At 44.9% G+C, this 22,927-nt stretch overlaps 2 protein-coding genes across 2 annotated transcripts; both read right to left on the bottom strand.

Annotated features, from left to right (window-relative positions):
* Positions 1-3,647: 3,647 nt before the first annotated feature.
* LOC128298373 (uncharacterized) lies at positions 3,648-5,264 on the bottom strand. The gene is made up of 3 exons (XM_053034126.1): positions 4,852-5,264; positions 4,022-4,759; positions 3,648-3,907 (listed from the first exon to the last, which is right to left on the bottom strand). The coding sequence occupies exons 1-3, from the start codon at positions 5,262-5,264 to the stop codon at positions 3,814-3,816; spliced, it is 1,245 nt and encodes a 414-aa protein (XP_052890086.1). The 3' UTR covers positions 3,648-3,813.
* A 6,291-nt stretch (positions 5,265-11,555) lies between these two features.
* LOC128297536 (oxidative stress-induced growth inhibitor 2-like) lies at positions 11,556-22,495 on the bottom strand. The gene is made up of 5 exons (XM_053033204.1): positions 22,317-22,495; positions 19,089-19,294; positions 18,932-19,015; positions 15,403-16,076; positions 11,556-15,311 (listed from the first exon to the last, which is right to left on the bottom strand). The coding sequence occupies exons 1-5, from the start codon at positions 22,384-22,386 to the stop codon at positions 14,195-14,197; spliced, it is 2,151 nt and encodes a 716-aa protein (XP_052889164.1). The 5' UTR covers positions 22,387-22,495; the 3' UTR covers positions 11,556-14,194.
* Positions 22,496-22,927: the final 432 nt, after the last annotated feature.

Consider the following 22,927-nt stretch of genomic DNA (forward strand, 5'->3'; position numbering starts at 1 on the left):
GATGGATCTTGTGATCTTCGGGTCTTCTTGCTTGTCCGGTGCTGTTTGTTTGTTTGTTTTTTTTTGTGAGGTTCTTGCATCATTGTACGATGGAGTGAAAAGGTTCTGCTAGATGGGTACGATACGGTGTGTCTCATGCCGTCATTAGCTTATCGTGCTGTGTCGATCGCAGAAAGCTTTCTCCCGGTAGGAGAGGTATAGTTTCACCCATACTTTTGGGCCATTTTTTCTTCCCTTTTCGGGTGTTTGAAGTAAACCAAAACCAAAAAAAGATCTTCAACCCCAAAACAAAACAAAAAAACCGGTAACATGCTGATATGAAGTTAAGATTTTATCGTTACCAAAACAAACGTTAGCCAAGATGAGAGAGAGAGAGCCCTACTCTTTCAAAACTAATCAAACCGGTTGCAGGGAGAGTTATTTATGTCCGCACATAACGTTTATTTGTTTTGACATGATTGTTCATTTGCACGATGTCACAATAGGGAAGGTAGGTCCCCCCCAATATGGACATATCTGGCCGTCAACAAGCACGTGATGCTTGCTGCTACCTAGATGGACTAGCCTGAAGTACCTTATCAGAGAGCCCTATAATCTCACTGTTTCTCGTAGTACTCTCTCTATGCCTGTGGTTTATATACTTGAGAGAGATCCATAGTCTACTTCGATCCATAGTCTACATGAGATTCCATCCACAATCTCCGGTGTATTATACTGAACAGCTAACAACTTGACCACGGAGCTGCTCCACTCTAGCGCTGTTTAAGCGCATATATTAAGCTTCTCTTCTCTCACACATTGACCCCTGAAACAACGGACACTTGGACCAAGAAGTACATGTCCCATTCGCCACACTAAACGCGCAAATTATCGCGCAATAAAGTTTCATCATTCATGCGAGCATAAATCAATAAACTGCTTGCGCAATAGTAAAGGGAAACGAACTGTGCCTGCACATTACAGATGAATCATGTTCATGGCATGCTTCGCTTACTAGCGTAACCTTTCCGCCCATTTGCTTAGAACATGCATTCACGCACGTGGCACCACATTCGGCACTTTCTCTTTCCCTTCCATCCACAGGACATGGTCTACGAAAGTGAACATTCTCGGTCACGCGCCCGACGCAAATCAAAACCCAGAACCCAGAAGCAGAGAAAAGCTTCTGCCCGGGTAGGTATATCGACGAGGCGGAACCTGGCCACACGATCGATACACACGGAAGCAGCAGCGAAAAGCAACCAGCCCCAAAAAATGGCGACGAAAGATTGGGCGCAAAACTACGGCAAAAATACTTTTCCCTACCTTTCTGCCTCGGTCGCATGTGAGCGCGTGTCTTGGGGCCATATTTTCGCCGCAACCAAGGAGTTTGGCCAGCGATTTATTATCATTCTCCAAAAACCTACTTCCCGGGCTTCTCCACAGCGGCGTACGGGGTGTCCGGGGTGCCACAAAAAACAAAAATCGCACTTGAGACCGAGTCGTAGTCCCGTTGCCGTTACCAGCCTTTACCGTCGACGAAAGGCAGCAGAAGCGATAAGAAATTGGGCAGGATTTGGGTTCGCGTTCGGCGACGCGCGATTTTATCGACCAAACGGTTCAAACGAACTCTCTCTTTTTTTCCACGGGGGCCCCGAAGATGGGGGACACACTGTTGTTGTGCATGGGTTTTGAACCGTACCGTGCACACCATGGTGTCTTTCACGAATTGGTTGTAAAGGCGGAAGAAATTTTTAGTACACCACACTATATTTAAAACCAACCAATTCCGTTTTCCTTCATGTGTCTCTCTTGTGGGCTGTTGGGACGAAGGAGGCTTCATGCACAGTTTTTGGGTGACATTTCTTAACCTTTACCAGCAAACTATAATACGTATTGAGTATAAGAAAGTAAAAATACGGAAGTAAAAATCAGAAACAGCCCAACAATTAGCTATTAAGATTGAAAGGTTTGCTTAAGAGGAGATGTTCAGTCAGCATGTTCCAATACTATTCTAAATAAGAGATGTTTAGTTGTTTAAATCTTCAAATCAAGAAGAATCATTCAAGAATTCAAGAAAATCTATGGGAAATGTAATCTATAAACCAAGCAGAATACATTGAAGTGTCAGTGGATAGAACTGAAGATACTGTTATTGCGACAATACTCGAAAGCATCTTTCTCTAAGTAATGTTTTACAATTCGGGACCCAGAATTTATATAAATCAAATGAAACCATTTACGACAAATTTTGCCCAGAATATCTTTAATTGACGTTCTAGTACTTGCCAAAAGCTTCCATGAATAGCTTGGTAATTTTTGTTAAAATATCCACAAAATAATGGCAAATATTTCTTAAAAATTGGTTAAAATAACTATAATAAATGATTGTCTTTTCATATTAAATTTACATTTTGAAACTGGTGCAAGAAGGTCCTGGTCTGGCCAAGTACTAGGTGATGGTATCTAGTGGTAGATTAAAGAATAAGAGTAACTTAGGACAGAACGTCTGTGATTTCTCAACTTCTCGGTGCTAACTCCTCAGTGCTAACTTCCTCGTCTAAATACTGTCAGAAATCCAACATTCGAGATAGCATAGATTTTTCTAACAAATATAAATCATGTCCTTGTTTTTGAGAGCTTCAGAACTCTCCTCTTGACATCTTCTCGCTGGGGTGTGGTATGTCATTGACACACTTCACTTTTTCTTACACCCTAATAAAAGCCGGATTCTTATTACGTGGGGAAATTGTATAATGGAATTGTCTTACTGAACAATCATAGTGTCGTGCGGTAACTCGAGAGATTCGAACTCGCAACGATCTTTCTGGTAAGTCGTGCAAGTTCCAACCGCTGCCATTTGCTCTGCTCGTCTTTACGACGCTAAAGTGTCATTTTATATTTGCAAAAGTATGATCGCTTAATTAAACGTACCCGGTGTTGGTTATACGACACACGTTCAACGATCGTTTCCAAGTAACACAAAAGAAAGCGACCAACTGGTCTTGGCTTAGTGCATTTGACAGCATTGTTTTTTTTTCCTTTTGCCTACTCTGAACTACTTTTCCGCGCTCTTTCCACGATTACCATCTAATGTTTACTGATCGTTACCGGTGCGAGGTGGCACATGAATCTGTTTCGGCCCTCTCTCATAATTTGGCCATCTTCTGAAAGTGGTTGACGTTAAATCTGCTCGCCCCCCGGTCGGTCGGTGGACAAGCGATACACACGATGGAAATAAGGCTTTCTAAACGCGCTTCGAGACCGAAACGGAACATAACAACGACAACAAAAGCCCCATTCCCGGTGGCACTCACTAACCTGCCCACTAGATGATCGTGTTATCGAACAAGCAAACGGTATGACGCAGGCAAACGCACTACCGTAACCAATTTGGACGAGCTCTAGTTCGGGGGGCGAAAAAAAAAGCATTGAAACCGATACTAAAAGTCATCGTAGTAGGCGAAAGGGACTGGGTGAATCAGTTACCGTACTAAATGTGAAGTAAAACGTTTTTATTTCAACAATCAATACTCAAAAGGGTATTAAAATAAAACATGACCAATCAGACTGTGCAGGCAAAATACAATAAAGAAAACGACAACAAAAAAAACCTGAAACTCCCCCGTTTGCTTCGTGGGTTTGGTTCTCGGTTTGTTTCGAACAGGTTCACAACAACTCCACCACAACGGTTTGGAAAGGTAAAAACCGGAAACTCCTACACACAGCGAGGTGTAGATCATTAAATGCTTGGCACTGGGTCCTTAAATTGGCACCTGGGTTGGGTTTTTTCGTCTTGTCTTTGGAGTAGATCTATCCGCCTCCGCCTCCGGGTTAGAAGCCATACTCGAATATGTTGTACGGGTTGGTAAACACCGTGTATGGGTACACGTCAGAAGTTTGGGCAAAGAGTTCTCCACGCACCTCACTGTCAACGAGAAAGCGTATAAAAAAAAACAAATGGAGCATTATTCCACACTCTGTACTACATCTGGACAAACCCCCCCCCCCCCCTCTAGTCTAGAGATCTAGAGGTCACTACCTCTTTCTCGTTTCCATGTAACCCATTCGGTAGTTGCGCGGGTAGGTCGCCATCTCGCTGAGCGATAGGCATTCGAGCGGTTTCGGCTGCGCCAGGAACTGGTACTTAAACGCAAGGTTGTAGAACACCGGACAGAGTCCGTGCGATCCGAGCGGTGGTGGACCGGCCGCCGCCTGGCGCAACCCGCACTGTCCCATCCGCCAGTTTTGGTGACATTTGTTCGGGAACTTGGTACCCTTGTCGATGCTCGTGTGCACACACTGGACGTTTTTGGCGGCGTTGCGAAAATCCATCTGCTTGAACGCTCGATCACTGTCGAAGCCGGGCCCGGCCATATCGCAGGTATCGATCGCTTCCAGCTCCTGGCCCCCGATCCGGCTGCCCACGTCCAGCGCGAGCTGGGCGCCGAAGCTGAACCCGAACACGTACGTACGCTCGAACTGGACGCCCTCGTACCGGAGCTGCAGCAGGAAGTGCAGCAGCACGTCGCGGATGTCGCGGAACGCACCCACCAACCCACCGTACCCGCCGCTCGAGAAGGAAGAGTAGTCCATGCAGGCGATACAGCCACCGCGGTGAAGGTGCAGGTTCTCGCGCAGACTCAACACCCACGGCACCTCGTAGCAGTTCTCGCGCCATCCGTGCACGATCAGTGCGAAGCGTTCGTCCGGTGTGCAGTCCGTGCCGTTCAGCAGCCGATCGTCCTCGACCAGTGTCGTCTGTTTCGTGAGGTTACCGCTGTGGAAGAGGGTTGCGTCCTACACGTGCTACATTCACTTCACAAAAGCACTCTCCAAAATGGCGTGGGCATTCGAACCGCCGTGACTTACCCATGGTAGAACCGGAATAGGATCTTTCCCTCAAACATGGACCGGCGCGAGGAGGGTTTCAGTGTGTCGAGTAAGGCGAGGGACGGAGGTTGTCTACGCACGTCCTCTGTTGAGCCCGCTATATTCATCTCGTAATCTTCACCTTTGCTCCCGCTCGGCATGTCCGGAGCTGTCCCATTATTCTCCGAACTGGATCGGATCTCGTCCCGGTAGTCCGTGGCGTAATCGTTGTAAGCCTCATTGGAGGCGATCAGCGATCGCTGCCGTTGCTGGATCCGCTCCAGACGGCGCTCGCGGATGCGGCCCACTACACGGGCCCCCAACTTACCATCCCGGGAGGGTTCGGCTAGCGGCAAACCTAACAGTACTAGTGCGATCACCGACACGGTTGTGAAGCCACGACAGGCAAACATCTTCCCACCCGGCACGGTTCGGCGTTACTGAATCGAAATGTATGCACATATCAATCAATGGACCAGTGCGACCCGCGCCCGAAGCCTCCAGCGAGACGATAGCCCAATGTCGCTGGAACTCACACTAGCGCGCGAATGAGCTGTGTGAACCTTTTTCACTTCGATAAACCGATGGTTTTTTTTTTCGGCGGGGCCACTATCAGACAACGCACCCAGAAGACCCCTTGTGTGCGAGCGAACAGCGCCGGTGGTGCATTTTTCAAAACCAAACCGATGCTGCCGGCAGAGATGTCCGGGTGTGTGTTTGTGTACGCGAGACCTAGTTTGGCGAATCAGTCAACCGGCACCGGTCGTACGGTTTCTTGGTGAACGGGTAGGGGTGCTCTCTGGGAATTCTTCACCCTTCACCTGAATGTCTTCCGCAACCAGGGCAATGCCGGAGCCGGTTCGAGAGTCGATGGCCTTATTGTTTTGAGTTGTTATTCCTTTTTTTTTCGGGTGTTCGGGAGTGAGGATTTCTCCTTTTCCCGGGGAGGTGACGGTGCGCGCGATATCCGAAAACCGAGTGTCCCGCACGGTTATTGGCCAAAAGTATGCTTTCGCCTGTTAAAACCTGGTTGACTAATTTATTGTTACGGCCTATCGCCGGTTTGTCGGAAATATGGCTACGGCGATGGTGCAGAAATCGCCAACCACCAATTCCACCAAGAATCCGCATGTCACCGGGCGCGGAAACAACGCCCAGGAAATGAGCAACTCGTACCGGATAACTGGTACACAACTAGTCCCCCCTCTCCAACAGCAAAAGGTGTGAGCAGCTTCTTACCACTCTGCTAATTGCCATTTCCAATAAGCGCAAAACGCAAATATTGGCTTCATGAAGTCGAAACGCTCGCTGCGGTTGATGATCGAGTTTTGGTGGGGGTTCAGTAGTCCCCATCCGAGCACGGTGCATTATGTGGGATTGCTTTCTAGCCGGTGTGAGATGTCAAGGAAACATGGAAATGATCAGTCTGAGCGTCGTAAAATTTGAATACATTAGTAAAACGGTATCCATTCATATTGGGGACCTTTCAGTAGGCATTAGCACGTCGTTAAGCTGATCGTTACAACGACCATTAGAGGGAGGGTTGCGTGAGCTGACTGGAACAATGATATATTTAAGGTTTGCTTAAATAGTCGCATTCGGTATTAGCATAATTGTATTATTATATTTCCTTTTTTATGTAATTTTAATGATTCTATTTGGAATACAGTTGATCTAACCGTATTTGGAGAAGTAGTAAAGGCTCTAAATGTGATGTAATCCGACATTACAGTGTCTACAAAAAAGGACGTAATTTATAGCCAGCTGGTAATGATAGATTAAGCGAATCTGAGTAACTCTTTCAGTGTCATCCAACAAGGGCGACAGACTGGACTTTACTAACTTCCCAACAACCACAATACTAATTGCCCCATATAAATTCTACTACTTTTGAGGATGGATGAGATGAAGTGGATGTTGAGAGCGTTAGACATGCTTGCGAAATATTTCGAATTCCACCAAGAATTAGCCTGAAGGATACATTCGACGCAGACGAGGTGCAGGTACTTACCGGCCGTCAGAAGGGACTCACTGTGCAGCAGATTGTTTGAGGTCTCGCCCATTATTTGAGGATGATCTCGATGTAGAAGTTTTATCCTTTCAGATCAAGAGCAAGATCCGATCAAGAACCCTTATCAACCTTAGGTTCAGATCAGATCAATAACAACATGAGAAATGAAATTCTGGTCTGGTAGTCCTTAGTAGCCTAAGTACTCCTTAGTAACCTAAGCAAGTACTAATTACCTTAAGTACTCTTCCCGGAAGGAGTTCGTCAGATAGTGCTGCTGCTAGTCTGACAACAGTGTAGATCAGTTACTAAAAAATCCTCATTTATCAGTTGCCAAAATGGGCGCCAACTGCCATACCACTTAAGGCTCCAAGGGACTTTGGATTCCGTTAAGGTCCCATACATACGACGTGGACGACAACAGTAATGTTGGTGTTCGAGCTTAGGCTTACGATGCTCTTACGCCTAGCATCTAACCCATAAGGGCTATCGCTGACGTAAATGTCCGAACGGGTTCAAAACCAACTTCCGGTTCCGAATAGGTTCTGAGGCCTGAGAAGTTGTTAGTCCGGCAAATCGGGCAGTTCCCTTGGCGTGGTGCCTCCTGCATACGAACAGGTTCCCCTGGCAAGGGTGTGGGTCCTCTATGAAGATCCTCTCCTGTGACAATCCTAAAGAAAAAGAAGATCCCAAAGGATTGTATATGCTTCTGCTCTGAGGAATCATGAATCTTCTGGAAGTCAATTCCTGATTTGAATGACTGCTCAACTAAGATTCATATGAATGATTCTTTTCAAAAATCTGAAACGAATTGATGTCAGCCCGATGAGATCAATTGCGAGAGAAACCAAAATTATAAAAATGTCGAGGGAATCCCCCCTCCATTAGTGTAGGTCATGCTGTTAAAGGTGTAAATAAGTTAACTATCATTAAGTAATATGTAATAAATTCATGATTATGCTTATAAATACCATTTAAAATGCATTTTAAAAGCAATTAAACGATCCATTACTTTGATTCTTTCCTTCCCGCTTATGTACCGTGTCGCCATCTCTGAACAAACACCGGTACTGAAAAGCGTAATAAGTGTTTTGCATGCCGCGCATGTAGTGTACGATCATCGTAGAAGTTTTTTAACGTAGCTATTTACGTTTTTATAGCTAAATTTGTTTTACGAGTGGATCACAAACTATGACATGCACAGCGCACATTAATTCCTGATAGAACGGCGTAGGTCGTATATCTTGATGAAGTACATTTTTGTTAGACATACGATAATCCTTCTCCAAATTTGAACCCAAATGCATGCAGTATGGCCTGATTATATTGCTCCAACATGCTTTTGGAACGATTTGTATGTACTAAACGTGCGTTACATCAGTTCTAGTCGCCTCAGTAGTCGGACACCTTCGTGTCCCCTAATTACGCTAATTACAGACACGCTTAGGAGGTTCCTTAGTGGTCTATCATATATCCACGGGCATTCCAATAAAGCACGCCGCAAAGTAAGTAAATTATTGCCTTACGACACACACACACACACCGCTGCGGTGGGAAGCATAAAATAAGCTGCAGCCACAAATGTCCCTTCGATTCCCTTTAGCCTCTGCCGACAGCGTATCTAGTCACCATCAAATGACCTCAATTCACGTGTGCAAACATCTGGCAGTTGGACAAAACTTCGTAATCGGCCAGTATCATCCATCGCTTGTTCTCCCGTCCCGACACTGATTGGCATGGCGCCCAGAGTGCGCCCGTCCCTCGCACACGTGATGTGGACGTGAAGAAGCCTCCAACGAAACTTTGCAACCTCACGACCCACGACCTCACGCACCGAAAAGGTACCGAAAAGTGACCGAAAAAAAAAGAGAACGTTACATAAATCAAGCGCGACATCCTTTGCGAGTGTTCCTGTAGTGGGGGCCCCGGCATGGCGGGTGGTGAAGCAGTCGGTGGATGGTGGGTACTAAAAAATGACGCGTACTAAATCCGACAGACACATACGGCTCGTATTACCCCAAGCAAACCATGGTCCAGCACCGTAATGACCCTGACGCCCCCGGAGTGCACTGTCAACCTTTAGAGCAGCGTTCGAACGCGTGGGTGTTGCGTGTCGGCGTACACACGGCTTGGGTTTGGGGTGGCGAAATTGGCGAGTCGCATTCGCCCCGTGCACTAACGATCCTGATCGATCGAACGATAATGATCGGCGCTGTGCAGGAGAAGGAGGGGGTTATAGTGTGTGATCGACAGGTTGAAATATGGCTGCGTTTGGAATGTCATTCATAAGTGCAAGCAGGCCATGACATAGGTGCTACTGGGAGTTGAGTGATCGATATTTAAAATCGATAAGAAACGTTGACAAGACGATGTACTTTAAAAGCATTTTCATGTAGAAAGTCGTAAGAGATAAGCGACGTAATTAGTGCGCGGTGTTGAAATCTTAAAGCAATCTGAAGTGTTGGGTGGTTATGATTAGATTCATGATTATGCTCATGAATGGATGACTCCTAATTTCTATTATGGAGATTTAGGATACAGATGATGCAGCTTAAAAGAACACTAAAGGTGTAGAAAGATTTAAATTTTACACATTTCCCAATTTCGATTTGTTTTACAAATAGTACAAATACACCTCATAACCTCAAGTATTCAACTATGTACTGTAGTCCTTCAATTCCATAAATCTATACTGTATAGAACAATTATTTTTTACAAAGTTTTCTGTCAATTAGAATTGTTAATTTTTTTGGCAATTCTTGAATTGTTTCGAGATTGTTTGAGCATCAATTAATTGGAGAAAAAGCTTTTTAGTTTTGTATGCTAGAGATTTAATTGAAAACTTTGCAATCTTGCAGTACTTAAATTGTATGACAAGGGATTTTCTATGCTATTCAAAAGAGTTTTAAGTGCAACATTGTGTAAACACCATAAAATGATGTTATAAACAAAAATATGGAAGCCATTTTGATACGAAACCAAGTTTTTATCATAGTAAAACTACATTTATGAACGTGAGAAAAACTACCTTGCGAAATCATGCACCACCCCGAAAAGATGACTTCAGCGATGCACAATTATATCATATCCCGAATGGAGTTTGCCCCTTTTATGGCCAGAAAGCTGGAACGGAATTGTGACACCAACTTTAGCCCAACGGTCGGTGTGGGTGTTTCCATTTCGTTTTGGCAATCGCCCGGACTGGGTGCTGTTGGACGTTATTATAAGATCAAAATGCGATCCAAACCTTCCACTGCACCCGTTTCCCGTTTTGCGTCGGGCGAAATTCGCCACGAAACACACCGTGCAGATTTTTATGGGTACGAAAGTTTGTGAGGTACTTGCCCGTCCTGTTCTGGACCATTTCCGCCCCCGTAATGGGTCACATCTAGTGGTACATTTTGGGGCGGAAGCTCTGGTGTTTTGCCAGGTTTGGTAATGCGAATGATATCATAGTTGCTTCATCATTTCGCTCCAAAATAGGATTTGGAGCGGTAGCGAATGTGCGCATGGGTCGAGTTCAACGAAGCTAACAAACGGAGCCAAATGGGTGACGATCACTCTTGACGCAGTTAGAGCCGCGAATTAAGGGACGTTGTTGTGGTTAGAACGCACGGTGCAATTGCTCTTGCTGGAACGCATCTTTCCTGTGTTGTACGTATGGGAAGCTGCTGGAGTACTACGAAGCGAGTGTTAATTATTATGAATGACACCTTTTGACACTACAGTGCTCTGTGTGATTTTTTCTTATGAAGCAACAATTGAAGTATTTTAGCTAGTATTTCCAGTACTCACATATGGTTACTGAGAAGCGGACACATGAATGTCTTAGTGGCACTTCAGAAGAGAAGTAAACGTGTAGTAGAATAGAGATATGGATTCAATAATCAGTTAAGCTCTATCAGTTAAGAATCATCTCTGAATACCTTTAGAATGAGATTAAGATATAGCAAAGACATATACATTAAGCAGGAGCATTAAAGCTGTTCGTTTAAAAAACGTAATTCACAGAACCCTCTTCTTCCAATAAATAGTCTGTAAACCACGAAGTTAAAGCTAGCTTCTCATTTCCTCTGAATTAATCTTCTGAAAGGAAGCTCAAATATTTAATTTCACAATCCATTTTTTCCTGCAGTCATCCTGCAGGATGAACAACATAAATCTTAGCATCTTTTCAAACAAATGCCTCATATTTAAATCACAGTTTTTGCGTTGAATGTTTTTAAATTTAGCAATTGAGTACAAGCGAACCACACGTGAGCATATGTTGCATTCAGCTACATGTGCGAGAGCGCCCTCTATATTTGAGATGCGACACTAGGGGTTTATTCCGCACTGAACGGGATCTATTCTTGAACCGGCAGCACTCATGATTCTCCTTTGGGACTCATACAAACAGTACGACTTGCCAAATCAAATGAAAAGCGTTTTAGGAAAATTAATTATTTACAGATAATTAAGTAAATAAAGCCTGAAATAGGAGGTTGTAGTGGTCCAAAGAAGGCAGTCAAACTAAAAGCGAAAAGAACCAAATGATTGAGTTCTACGATTTCCACGCATTTCGAATAAGATTTCTTTATAAGTTTTCCTAAACATTCCCTCGTAAATAAGAGCTATCTTTAGTTTACTCCATAGGGCAAATTTTCGGATATTTTCGAACCCTCTCCTTTGCCACACGCTTTGTCAAAGATTCTTTGTGGTTTTGCATTATATTTTCAACTTTCCATAAAAGAAGAATTAAAACGTAACAATTTTACGTAAAGACGTAATGCTTTCTTTTTGATTCGCGCAAAGTTTTTTTTTTGTTTGATTTGCGTTTCTTTTGTGTGCTTTCTCAACGGTGGTCACGTGTGCGCGCGTATTTGATGGTTGAATGATTTCCTACTACTAGTTTCTAGCAAAATGTTGCTCGCTACAATACAGCATATGGGGATGATATTGGCAAAATGTGACATCCCCGAAATCTTCACCAAACAACCAAATACGCACACGCGTCCACACGTACACGCACGACACAATTTAAGTAACGTTATACATATGTACAAAACTTGTTAAACTTGAGTTTTATGGTAGTAGAGTAGTAGTAACGATAGGTAGTAATGGTAGTATCAGGTTTGTTTGTTGCTGCAGCTGTCGTGTATGCATTTGACTTTAAGTCTACCCTGTTTTTTTCTGTTTTAGTAGTTCCGATTTAATTAATTGTTCAAAAATGTCCATTTTAACGAGCTCACTACTATGCAATCAATGTCTTCCAATCACTCTAATCTGGAGAAACAAGCGGGTCTTAACGGCCCCCCACTGTATGTTTCTTCACCGACGAAAAAGGCAAAAGTTATACGGGAACGGAAATAGTAAGTAAAGCATTCGAAAGGATCACCATTACAGATCGCATTCGCGCACAACTCTAACCGTGTTCCTAGACTAGTTCTAAAACGTACAAAGATCAGTCTCTAGGTTGTTTGCCTCTTGCTACTAGGTTTTTTTTGTTCATATTACTTCTTCCGCGCTCTCAACTAGCTCGTACTCCTTCTCCCCCTCTCAAATTCGTGCTTGTCTGCAACCGTCACACCGGTGGTACTACTACGTAGGATCAAACGAATCAATTGCTTTAGAATTCGGTTACATTCGTTACAATGGTTACAATATTCGCAAACTTGACGGTTTTAGGATTATAAGATGCCGTGGAGAAGAAGGGCTGCTTTAGTTACACTATATATGTATGTATAGCAATATCTCCCTAAAGTACAACAATTAGAACGATAATTGAGTGACAGAGACAAAGTTAAGCTTAAAGTTCAACGTGTGAATTAAAACGTACATTGGCTTGTTACAGCAGTGCTTTATAAGTTGCAAAATGTTACTGATACGGTTGTTATGGTTCCTTTTGTTTCTAAGTTGTACGAAGTGCATCCGCGTGATTATGAAGAGTTCCATTATATTTCGACCTAATATGTGCTACCTGGGTGTTACGATGCGAAAGTATAGCAATCGCTAAACATTGCTTGTTCCAGGGCAAACGACCACGAATGAGGGCTAAGGCAGACTTAGGTTCCGTGTGTCAGAAAGAAAACTACAATGGCAGTAGTTACTACGGACGAAAGTGATTTTTTTTCCTCGTCAGGACGACTGCTCAACTGTCACTCCCAAAAACCCGCCGGACAAACATCAACCCCCTGGTATTTGAGTACGAAGTGTGCTGGGTGATTGGGGTGTTTGACAGGGTGGTGCAGTTTGGGAAGGAAACTAAATTATTTAACACAAAACACTTTCTCTATTCACATTTAAGCGAAACTAAATCACAGACGGTGTACTAAATAAGTGTACTAAAACCCGACGGGAGGTTTCCTGCAAAACCCCCCTCGCGGTTAAAGCGGATGGGGATGATGAACGTAGAACCATTGGAATCCCCGCTAGGCAGATTGGTAGGATTGCTTTCTCTTGTACTGCTGCTAATATTCGGGCCTGCTTGCTTTTAAAAAGGTACCGTACACAACTACACACTAACAGTTCCTAACTCATGGAGTGGATCATAGTGCATTCGTAAGAGTATTTGTAGGGCATACTTTGCTTTGGGAATGTTGGGGGTGTTTTGCTTTTCCCGGTTAAAGTGTGAGGATTTGAAGAAAACAAAAAAATAATAAAAACCAAAAAATTGTAAAATTACAAATAGAAATTACATTTAAGCATCGCTAAAATAATCACCCTCACGCGAATAGCGATTGATTGAACACTAACAATCTTCTTTTGGTTGATACAAACAAGAGAATAATATTGTATACAGCGCTTAAAACTAAAAAATCAAACCTTCTCACAAACGCTAACTGGCACGAGCATTTGCATCCCGTGCGAATAAAACGTAATTCACAACTATTGCGTTAGTCAACATATAAAGCCAAAACAGAAAAAAATAGCGTATAGTCTGAAATCAACAGCACTTCAAATTGACGTATTTTGGGGTGAACCATTGGTCACCGAATGTTCTTAACGTTAAACGTTTCGCTACCGTGTTCTTTTTGATCGATGGTTGTCGATTTTAAAATCGTGTGAAAGTCTTTCAATTTAATCGAAACCAACGTTAAACGATAGCCAGTCTGTATAAAGGCACGAACCACCCTGTACAGTTGTGTCGTACAGGCGCGGTGGCGCGTTGATTATTAACCAAATGTTGTCTGTCCATTCAGAACCTGTATTCCCGAACACGGTTACAGACAGTCACTTCCAAACAAAGCTTCCGAAACCGTTTAGTGGGATCGGTTTAAGGGGCGAACGATTACCCACGTCAAACGCCAATCGCGTTCATCGCATCTGCTCGTTTCGCTTCGTGCGCCAACCTAATCAATCGTTTTCCGTATGCTTGTGCAGTGCGGCCGTAATGCTGAGTGCACCGCCGGGTATGAAGCGCACAAAGTTATCCCCCACCAGTGGTCCCATCGCGTACAGTCCGGCGTGTGCCGTGCGCAACACCGCGTTCGTGTATTTATCCACGTCGATTGGATTGTTTTTGCAGTCGATTGGTTTCGCTGGATCTTCCCCGAGGCCCATACCGGAGGCGGCGCTCAGGTTTAGGCCGGGTTTCTCATCCTGCTGGTGCGGACAGTGACCACCGAGGGCCACATTTAGCACGTTGTACTGTAGATTTTGCTGCTTGTGGCGGGGTTTATCGGTGAGGTTGATGTGTTTGCATTTGGCACACATGTTCTTCAGCCAGAAAAGCTTCCGGCCAAGACACGAGGACAGGAGCTGCTCGGTAAACATCCACATCGTTAGCGGTTGGACCGGCTGTCGGCTGAAGCAGTGGTTAAGGGCCGTTTCGTCGTCCGTTTCCGAATCGGGGCAGGAGATTAGAACCGGCGGTGGGTTGGGTGTTTCCGTGCTGGAACCATTCGTAAATTTTGCACCCGTTATCGACGAGATGAAGCGTAGATCGGGCCGGGAACCGATCAGTATTGCACAGTACGATACGTCTAGCTCACGCCGCTCACCCGTCTTCAGGTGCTGCACGGTCACGCGCCGCGAATCACCGCCGATGGCTATATCGACTATCGTGTGCTCGGGTAGGGGAGTGTACAGCTCATGCTTGCGGTTCGAGTCCTTCATCATCTTGTGCACCTCGTGGTACTCGGGATAAACGTTTCCCGGTAGCATCTTGTCCAATCCAGCCGTCCGGTTCCGGTACACGTGAACCACAGGAATGCCGGACGATCGGCAAATGGTGACGGCATCGGCCGCACTCAGCCCCGCACCGACGATCAACACCGGTTTAAGCTGCGTGCGAGCCTGATCGTCGTACTTTTCCAGCGCTCGCTCGAGGTGTGGCAGTTCGTACTTTACCCACGGCATCTCCAAACCTTCGCCTTTCACGCCCAATCGGTTCGCGAGATCGGAAGCACCGTTCGCCAGCACGAGATTATTGCACACGATCGTAAAGCGTTTGTTTGTCGTTCGGTTGAAGCTGCAATTAAAAAATAATATTAGTTAAAATGATCGTTTAACCAACAACTGTGAGAAATCTTGCAAGAAAAATGCGTTGTTAGACAACTTACCCTGCAACAATCCACCGGCCTTTCCGGAAACGTTCCGGCAGCGCCGCTTCACACTTCCCATCCAGCGGCACCACCGTCGTCACAATCGTTTCGTTCATAAAGTACCGCTCGAGACCCATCTCCGTCACGTAGCTTTCGTAGTACTGCGCGACACTAGATATTAGGGCACGCGTTTCGACCTCCTTCGAAACTTGTCGCTTCAGCGAAAGATTCCTGCGCGGTGGGTAGAGCAACTTCACGTTCACTTTGCCGCTGCGCTCGTCCAACACGGCCACCACATTGCCACCACCGTCGCTATGCTGCTGCTGCTGCTGTTCCCCAGAAATGCCATTTCCTTCCGCGCTGCTCATGTTATTGTTACCGTCCGCGGGCGTTCCGCTGCGATAACATTTGCTACACTTGATTAAGGGCACTTTCTGTCCGCTACGCTTGGTGCGCTTTGCCAGCTCATTACACCTGCCGCAACACGCAAGCACCGGCTCGGACGCAATCGGTTTCAACGGTTGAGCAGATTCGTCAACGGTCTCCACCACCGGTGGATGGCGTGATTCCCATTCCGCGAACGGTAGCCCGGGAAGTGACATCCAGGCGGCGAGCGAGAGGGTGCGCAGGTTGGGATCCATCCGATGCCAGGAACCGCCCGGTGGTCCACGTCCCAGTACGAGATGGTCAATCTAAAAAAACAGGCGAAAGACGCGTTAGTTACTGGCGTTGTTTACCGTACCGGTGTGACTGATGAACAGGTGGGAAAATACAGAATTAATGCATCGCACGGTCAGAAATCGACGGTAAATTGCTAACACAAATCGATTAGTTTGTGAATTGGCTACGTAAATGACTGTGGGGAATGCTAACGTCCGGGGTAATTCTACTTCCCCCGTCCCCATGTGGCGCGTGTCCCAGCCAAATAAAACAACCCGAACATTACTCGCAGCAATGTGTGTCAGCAGGAAAACAAATTTTATGCCTCGTTTACCAAAATATGTACAAGTGCGCACAACGGCACGTGTTATTATAAGCGAAAGCAACATAAAACGAAAGAAACTGTAACATCAAAAGGAAAATCCAAAGTAAACAATCGACTGCAAACTGTTCCACATAAAATTGTCATCCATTCGCAAGTGCAGTCAGCGAACAATTCAGGTGGATTATTGCACGCGTTCAATTATGCACACGCTGCTGCTGCTGCTGGATTTCATCCGCCAGGCCTCAGTTCAAATATCGATTCACCGTACCGGAACCGGCACGTTTGCATATCAAATCGAGCATAAACATTGCTCAGTGGTGTGGACATCACGATAGGGACATCGGAACAATGTAGATGACAAACTGTTATTACTAAGATGGGAGATGCACAAACCGAGCAAACTTTAAACTTGTTTAAATAATGCTGCATGTATCATTGTGTAGCCTGGGACGACATTTTACACGAAAGTTGCATTTGCAGATATTCATGCAGATGGTATATTTTGAAGAATATGATAAAGCAGCTGGATAATAAGGCACATTTAATATCCACAGAGCTCTTTATCCTTAGACATAGAAAGCATAGAGTTCTGATAAGAATCTGACCAACAGACGATGGCCAACCTAAAATAACTGAAAATTATATCTATAAGCATCAATTCTAAGAGCTCAAAATGGCCATCTTCTACTGATCATCTCAGATCTTTAGATATAATCCTAAGCTTCAATTCTAAGAGCTCTAAGTGGTTGATCTCTATTGATCATCTCAGATCCTTAGATAAAAGCCCAAGCTTCAATTCCAAGAGTTTTAAGTGGCCATCTTCTATTGCTCATCTCAGATACTTACATATAATCATAAGCTTCAATTTTAAGAGTTTTAAGAGCAGCCATCTTCAATTGATCATCTCAGATCCTTAAGTATAACCCTAGACGTCAGTTCTAAGAGAATTTAGTAGTAAACTTCAATTTATCATCTCAGATCTTTAGATATAACCCTACGCTTCTGTTCTAAGAGTTTTAAGAGGCCATCTTCAATTGATCATCTCAGATACTTAAGTATAACCCTAGACGTCAGTTCTAAGAGAATTTAGTAGTAAACTTCAATTTATCATCTCAGATCTTTAGATATAACCCTACGCTTCTGTTCTAAGAGTTTTAAGTGGCCCACTTCTATTTGATCATCTCAGATCTTTAGATATAATTCTAAGCTTAAATTCTAAGACATTTCAGTGGTCTTCTTCAATTGGTCATCTCTGATCCTTAGATATAATCCTAAACTAACCTGACGACTTAGGAAACATTAATTTACGGCCTGAAGTAGATAATTACCAAAGGAAAACCAACAAGAAAGAGATTCTATCTAAGGATCTGCTAATAAATACCCATTTACGAAGATCGATTCACGATTATCACTTTGTTACATCTTCTCAAATTTAACCTATCTTGGGTTTAAAGACCGACCGACATCGACAACAACATTAATGTTGAGATATGCAATAGAGTTATGAAGATCTAGTACTTAGCCGCGCTTATGAGATACCTAATAAACCCCAAAGAATACCCTACACCCTCACATTAAAGAGCTATGTGAAGTGTACGTTAATACTGTGTAGGAATCGAAGTTATGTCATTGAAATGATACCAGACAACCTACACCGTAAAATCTTTTTCAGACGCTCTACACCTTAGGTACGTAGATGACGTAGAAGCGTTTGAATTTCCGGACTAACAGACTCCTCTAACAGAGCAAGATCACTTACCACCCGTCGAGTAAATAAAAAAGAGATTGCACAACCACGTTCCACTTTATCATTTATTATAACAATAAAATCTTCAAACTATCACGTTTAATGATTAACGAGAACGGAACCGAAAGGTGATTCAACCATACTTTCCGTTATCTGTTTGGAACGCACTGTGAGCAACAAACACTGGAAACATTGTTTAATGTGTTTCAATCGTTTTATCGCTCACTGCATCATTAAACGACGAACTGCACACCGCACACCAGGCGACTAACAGCTAATATTTGAATAGTGATTATAAATTCGGTGTCAGATAGTTAAACACCACAATGCTATCTACTCCTCCATGTAGGGGGGGTCCCGAACAAAAAAATTCCATGACATCGATGGTTTCGATTTCAATTACGTCTCAATGATGGGGAGGAGTTGGATGGGACTGATTTGGAGGGTTTGGATGGTTTTGTTGTATTTTTCCGCAATTCATCAGCGGAAGCAACAACAACAAAAAAAAAGATGGCAAAGCGATTGGTAAATATTTATCCACCCGGCGGTGCGCGATCGATGCGTGACGATAAGGCGGGAACAGCAGCAGCAGGGCGCGATTTATGATAGCTGCACCACACTCGTACCCGTGTCGTTACATGCACAATCGCACACGGGGTTCTGTCATGTGCGCCCGATAGTGACGGGTGAGATTAGGAGGGTGAAGCGAATCAATTTCAATTATACAAGCGTTCCACCGACAAACGAAAAGCAGGACACCTAGATAAGTGCGATGACATCAACGGGGTTCGATGGAGGTCTGGAACGTTTCTTACCTCCTTTTCCGGATGGTACCGATACTCGACCATTGATGGTAGATCCATGCCCAAATCGGCACACGGATGCTGCAAACTGTCCAGCTGGAAGTGAGAAGGGAAGGATTTAAGTTAGGTTGCTTAATTCCACTAAAGAAGTCCTGGAAGTACTACTCACCAACAGTGAAACTGGATTTGTGCTGCGTCCTTCCAAACCATCGGCCAAACTGAACAGATCGTGCTCGACCAAACTCTTCTTCGAGTCGTAATAATTTAACCGTGCCCGCAGCAGCTCATCTGGATGCTTCTGTGCCTTCTCCGGTGACCAGTACGGCCAGTGCCCGGCCAGCATATACGACAGTGATATACCGCTTGGTCCATTGCCTGCAAATAGCACGAGAAGGCATTTAATCAATACGAAGAACCTATGAAGTGTTGAGTATTTTTGCATTTGTAGAATTGAACATTCTGCGCCCCACTGCGTATCTTTTTCGACGTTCTCTGTTGCTATTGCCTCATAAAGGCTCACCGGCTTCGGAACAGCAGCGAAACCACCAATCAAGCGCTAGGGTCAGAAGGTTAGGCAATGCACTTCCACATTCGTGCCAGAGCGCCCCGATAACACACCATCGGGCGAGCGTTGGGTTTCTGCTTGATTAATATTAATTACAGGCCTTCCCTACGATACGTGACCTAACAACCACCCAACAGCGGCTTCAATAAAGTGTGTGAAGACGCAACCAGCGCCAAAGCTCAGCTGTAATTCATTCGCTTAACAAACTCGCGTAACATTCGCGCAAAAGATCATTGTCAAGGTGACCAGTAGGCGCGGGAGGGCGAGATTAGAAATTGGGAATCAGCTGAGTGTGCTCAGGTTCTGGAGGACACGTTCTGGACATCCACTGTTCCCCATTGGCCAAAGAAACTTCCCAAATTGTGCAGCATCATCCAATACTATGAGGTCATAACCAGTAAGCATGACCGCTCATTAAACCTCTGCCAGTGAAAGCGTTTAATCTTATCACCCAAAAACCAGACGTGACACCATCGTTTAGGGTCGCGATGTTCTAGCCGGCTGAGGCGCACACATACCTCAAGTCTTATCTTGCACATGTGGGCCCGCGCGCTCGCGCACATTACTCATCATTCGTCTGGTGTGTGCGCTCCAACACAACGAGCCCCCCGGGAACAGCTGATCTCGCCGGTACGGAAATAGACCGACGTCGTATCGATAAGACCCCCCCCCCCCCCCTCCCCACTGTTAGACGCGTCCGTGCTGGTCCAATTGTGTCTGTCAAGCGCACGTTTTTCGTCGTGCGCACAATCGTTGACAGGCGCACGCGAGTTCATTTATCAACGCACGTACCGGTACAAGCCGGACTTTGCGTCTCGTGGATGATGACGGTGGCAGAGAATTCGCGACGGCCCGTACCTTGTGTGCGATTCTCGGTAGATGGCGTAGCGCTTTATTTAGATCAAAGCATCAACCGAGTAGAAGGCGGATGACATTTCATTCTCGATGTACTAGCCGCGGGTGCATGCACGCGGATAGCACATGATAGTGATAAGTGCTTTGCATACAAGTACAGTACTATCTACTCCAGAACCACGTGGTGAAGGTTGCGTGACGCATAGAGTAGATGAGGAGACCCAACAGTCCTTTAGTAATGCGACTTATCTCTGGAACCGCAACTTGTTCACACTCGAAATTTTTTGTTGGGTTTTGTTTGTTTGCTTGCTTTACTGGTTCTAGCATTCACAGCATCTGGAACACTCTCTCTCTGGAGCAGAGTTCCAGCAATTGCTAAACCCCTTTTTTACACTCTATCCACTTATCAGGAAGTGGTGATGAGTCGGCAAAACGCCAGAACCAGTGTGTGCGAAAAACGAGTTTTGAAGTACACCCTCCATGCTCAACAGGTGATTCTGATGGATGATCTTCGATAGTGGATTTGAGTTCTAGTGCTGTAAATAGGTTCCGGGAGCGTTATCTCATCGTTACTGCCTCTGCCGTTCGATCGCTTGCCAACGTCGGCAGATCGATGATGGATCACTTTTGGAGTTCCAGGATCTCTGCATAATGCAACAACCCATCACGTGTTGGCGTGTGATGCGTGCTAATGTGGCCCTGTACTGCGCGTCTCTTGCTATTTATAATCCTATACCGGGCACCTTCCTTCCTAACTTCTGTCCTGCAGTACAGAGACGTCGTCTTTCGTCAGACGACGATTGTCTACAACATTTCCGAACCCTTCCTAGCACGTTTTTGACGCCACGCTCATTGACGCCGATGTGTTTAACCGATGCCAGACCGTTGGGATGTTCAGAACGAATTTACAACTACGAGCTATTACAACACGTGAGCGATTCAAAAATAGTACACCGTACAACGGCAAGCAAGGAAGATCTTTAAGCTCCGATCGTAAATCTTGCGCCCAGAGATCAAACCCGGGGCGAGTTTTGTAGCTTGTACGGATGATTCAATTTACAAAACATTGCACTGCTGGGTGGTGTCTTTAATGACACTAGCCACATTTTACACTTCATAAAGCCAGATGATAAGCCAGATGGGCAATCTGATACTGCGGCTAGTGCTGCGCCACCATTCCATTGAACTTTAGGTGCTTGAAATGGGAGCAACTGTGTGCAACTGTGGAGTGCATAAAAAATCGTTCAGCTTTATTGCGCAATTGATGCTAAAACTTTGCTGCTACTATGTGTCAGATTAATAGGTACTAAACAAAAAGGGATCTGAAGTGAATCGGCACCCCCAACCGCATTGGACTTTGCCAGCTGGAGTGCGCACCGGATTAGAAAGACGTCTTCTCCGTGAGCCCAAAGTCCATGCATCATTTTACTTTGTAGTTAAACCACTTCCTGGTAGGGGTTCTAATCTTTCCGAAGCTCTTATCAGAATCAGTTCTTATCAGTGGCAAAACTTGCCATTTAACCACCCGTAACAGCAATCAAACCTGATGGATCTGTTTCGTGTACAGCACGGAAAACACAAGTGCTCTCCGATAAAAATGCGGCATACTACTAGTTCCCTTAAGCGACATCAATACTTAAATGTTGGAAGCATGTGCGAGTCATCTACGTACAACCGTTAAATGGTTTGGTAATAATTAATGGGCTAATATTGATTGAACGGTTGAACGGAGTGTTGTGGATTCTCGAGAATAAAACAGGAAAACTTCCACGAATGATGATGATGCACTCAATCAATACGGTGTCCACGCTACTGCATTTCGTCACAGTCTGTAGCGCACTCCGCTAGGTTCGATCGAACACCGGATCGGATATCGATTAGACCGTGATCATTCGACTGCCGGTCGTAAAATTTAACGTCACATCCTTCCTTCTTCCCCCTATTCTCCAGCACCTCACTTAGTGTCCTACTACTTACCAATAATGACCACATCCTTGTAGATGGCGTCCTTGTGCAGTAGATTTCCCTTACTGTAGATATCCTTCATTTTTGCGAATTTGTATAACCGATTTTTCGCTCCACTTAACGCACGTAAACTTAAGAGAACACACTTAAGCGCGGCTTTCGAATGAACTGAGCCGCGTGTCTGTGATTTTTTTGACACCTCTCTTGGTGTGGATTGCTTTGATCAAAACTGTTGTGCGATTAGTAATCACGCATTCGAGCCGCGAACACACACAAAAAACACCAAAAAACAATGTGAAACACCTGCAACATACACACGCGTACGGTTCGACACAGGAAGGGTGGTGGTGGTTTCGTGTATGTATCTTTGCTGCTCTGCTTCCGAATGCTTCACAGCTTCACCACAGTCACGACTTCACTAATTGCACTCTAATTTGCTATTAGACGCACACAAGGGTGGGGTGCGATCTGAATCGATCACTATATATCCGCGTTTCGCGTATTGTAACAGTTTCACTTCGCGGCAAAGATTGCAAGATAATCGTGGTAACTCACTCACTAAATACCAAAAAAAACACGCTGCCACCACGCTAGCCACAACTTGCTTCTCGAATAATCTTAAA

The sequence above is a fragment of the Anopheles moucheti genome, chromosome 2 (assembly GCF_943734755.1).
Source record: "Anopheles moucheti chromosome 2, idAnoMoucSN_F20_07, whole genome shotgun sequence".
Classification (NCBI taxonomy): domain Eukaryota; kingdom Metazoa; phylum Arthropoda; class Insecta; order Diptera; family Culicidae; genus Anopheles; species Anopheles moucheti.

What these genes read in the sequence shown, in the direction of transcription:
- LOC128298373 (XM_053034126.1), bottom strand. Translation starts at nt 5,264, where the DNA reads ATGTTTGCCTGTCGTGGCTTCACAACCGTGTCGGTGATCGCACTAGTA. An exon ending in CTATTCCGGTTCTACCATGG is followed by an intron (nt 4,760 to 4,851) that starts GTAAGTCACGGC and finishes CCTCTTCCACAG; the next exon opens with CGGTAACCTCACGAAACAGA. An exon ending in TACATGGAAACGAGAAAGAG is followed by an intron (nt 3,908 to 4,021) that starts GTAGTGACCTCT and finishes TCTCGTTGACAG; the next exon opens with TGAGGTGCGTGGAGAACTCT.
- LOC128297536 (XM_053033204.1), bottom strand. Translation starts at nt 22,386, where the DNA reads ATGAAGGATATCTACAGTAAGGGAAATCTACTGCACAAGGACGCCATC. An exon ending in CAAGGATGTGGTCATTATTG is followed by an intron (nt 19,295 to 22,316) that starts GTAAGTAGTAGG and finishes TGCTATTTGCAG; the next exon opens with GCAATGGACCAAGCGGTATA. An exon ending in GGTACCATCCGGAAAAGGAG is followed by an intron (nt 16,077 to 18,931) that starts GTAAGAAACGTT and finishes CTGTTTTTTTAG; the next exon opens with ATTGACCATCTCGTACTGGG.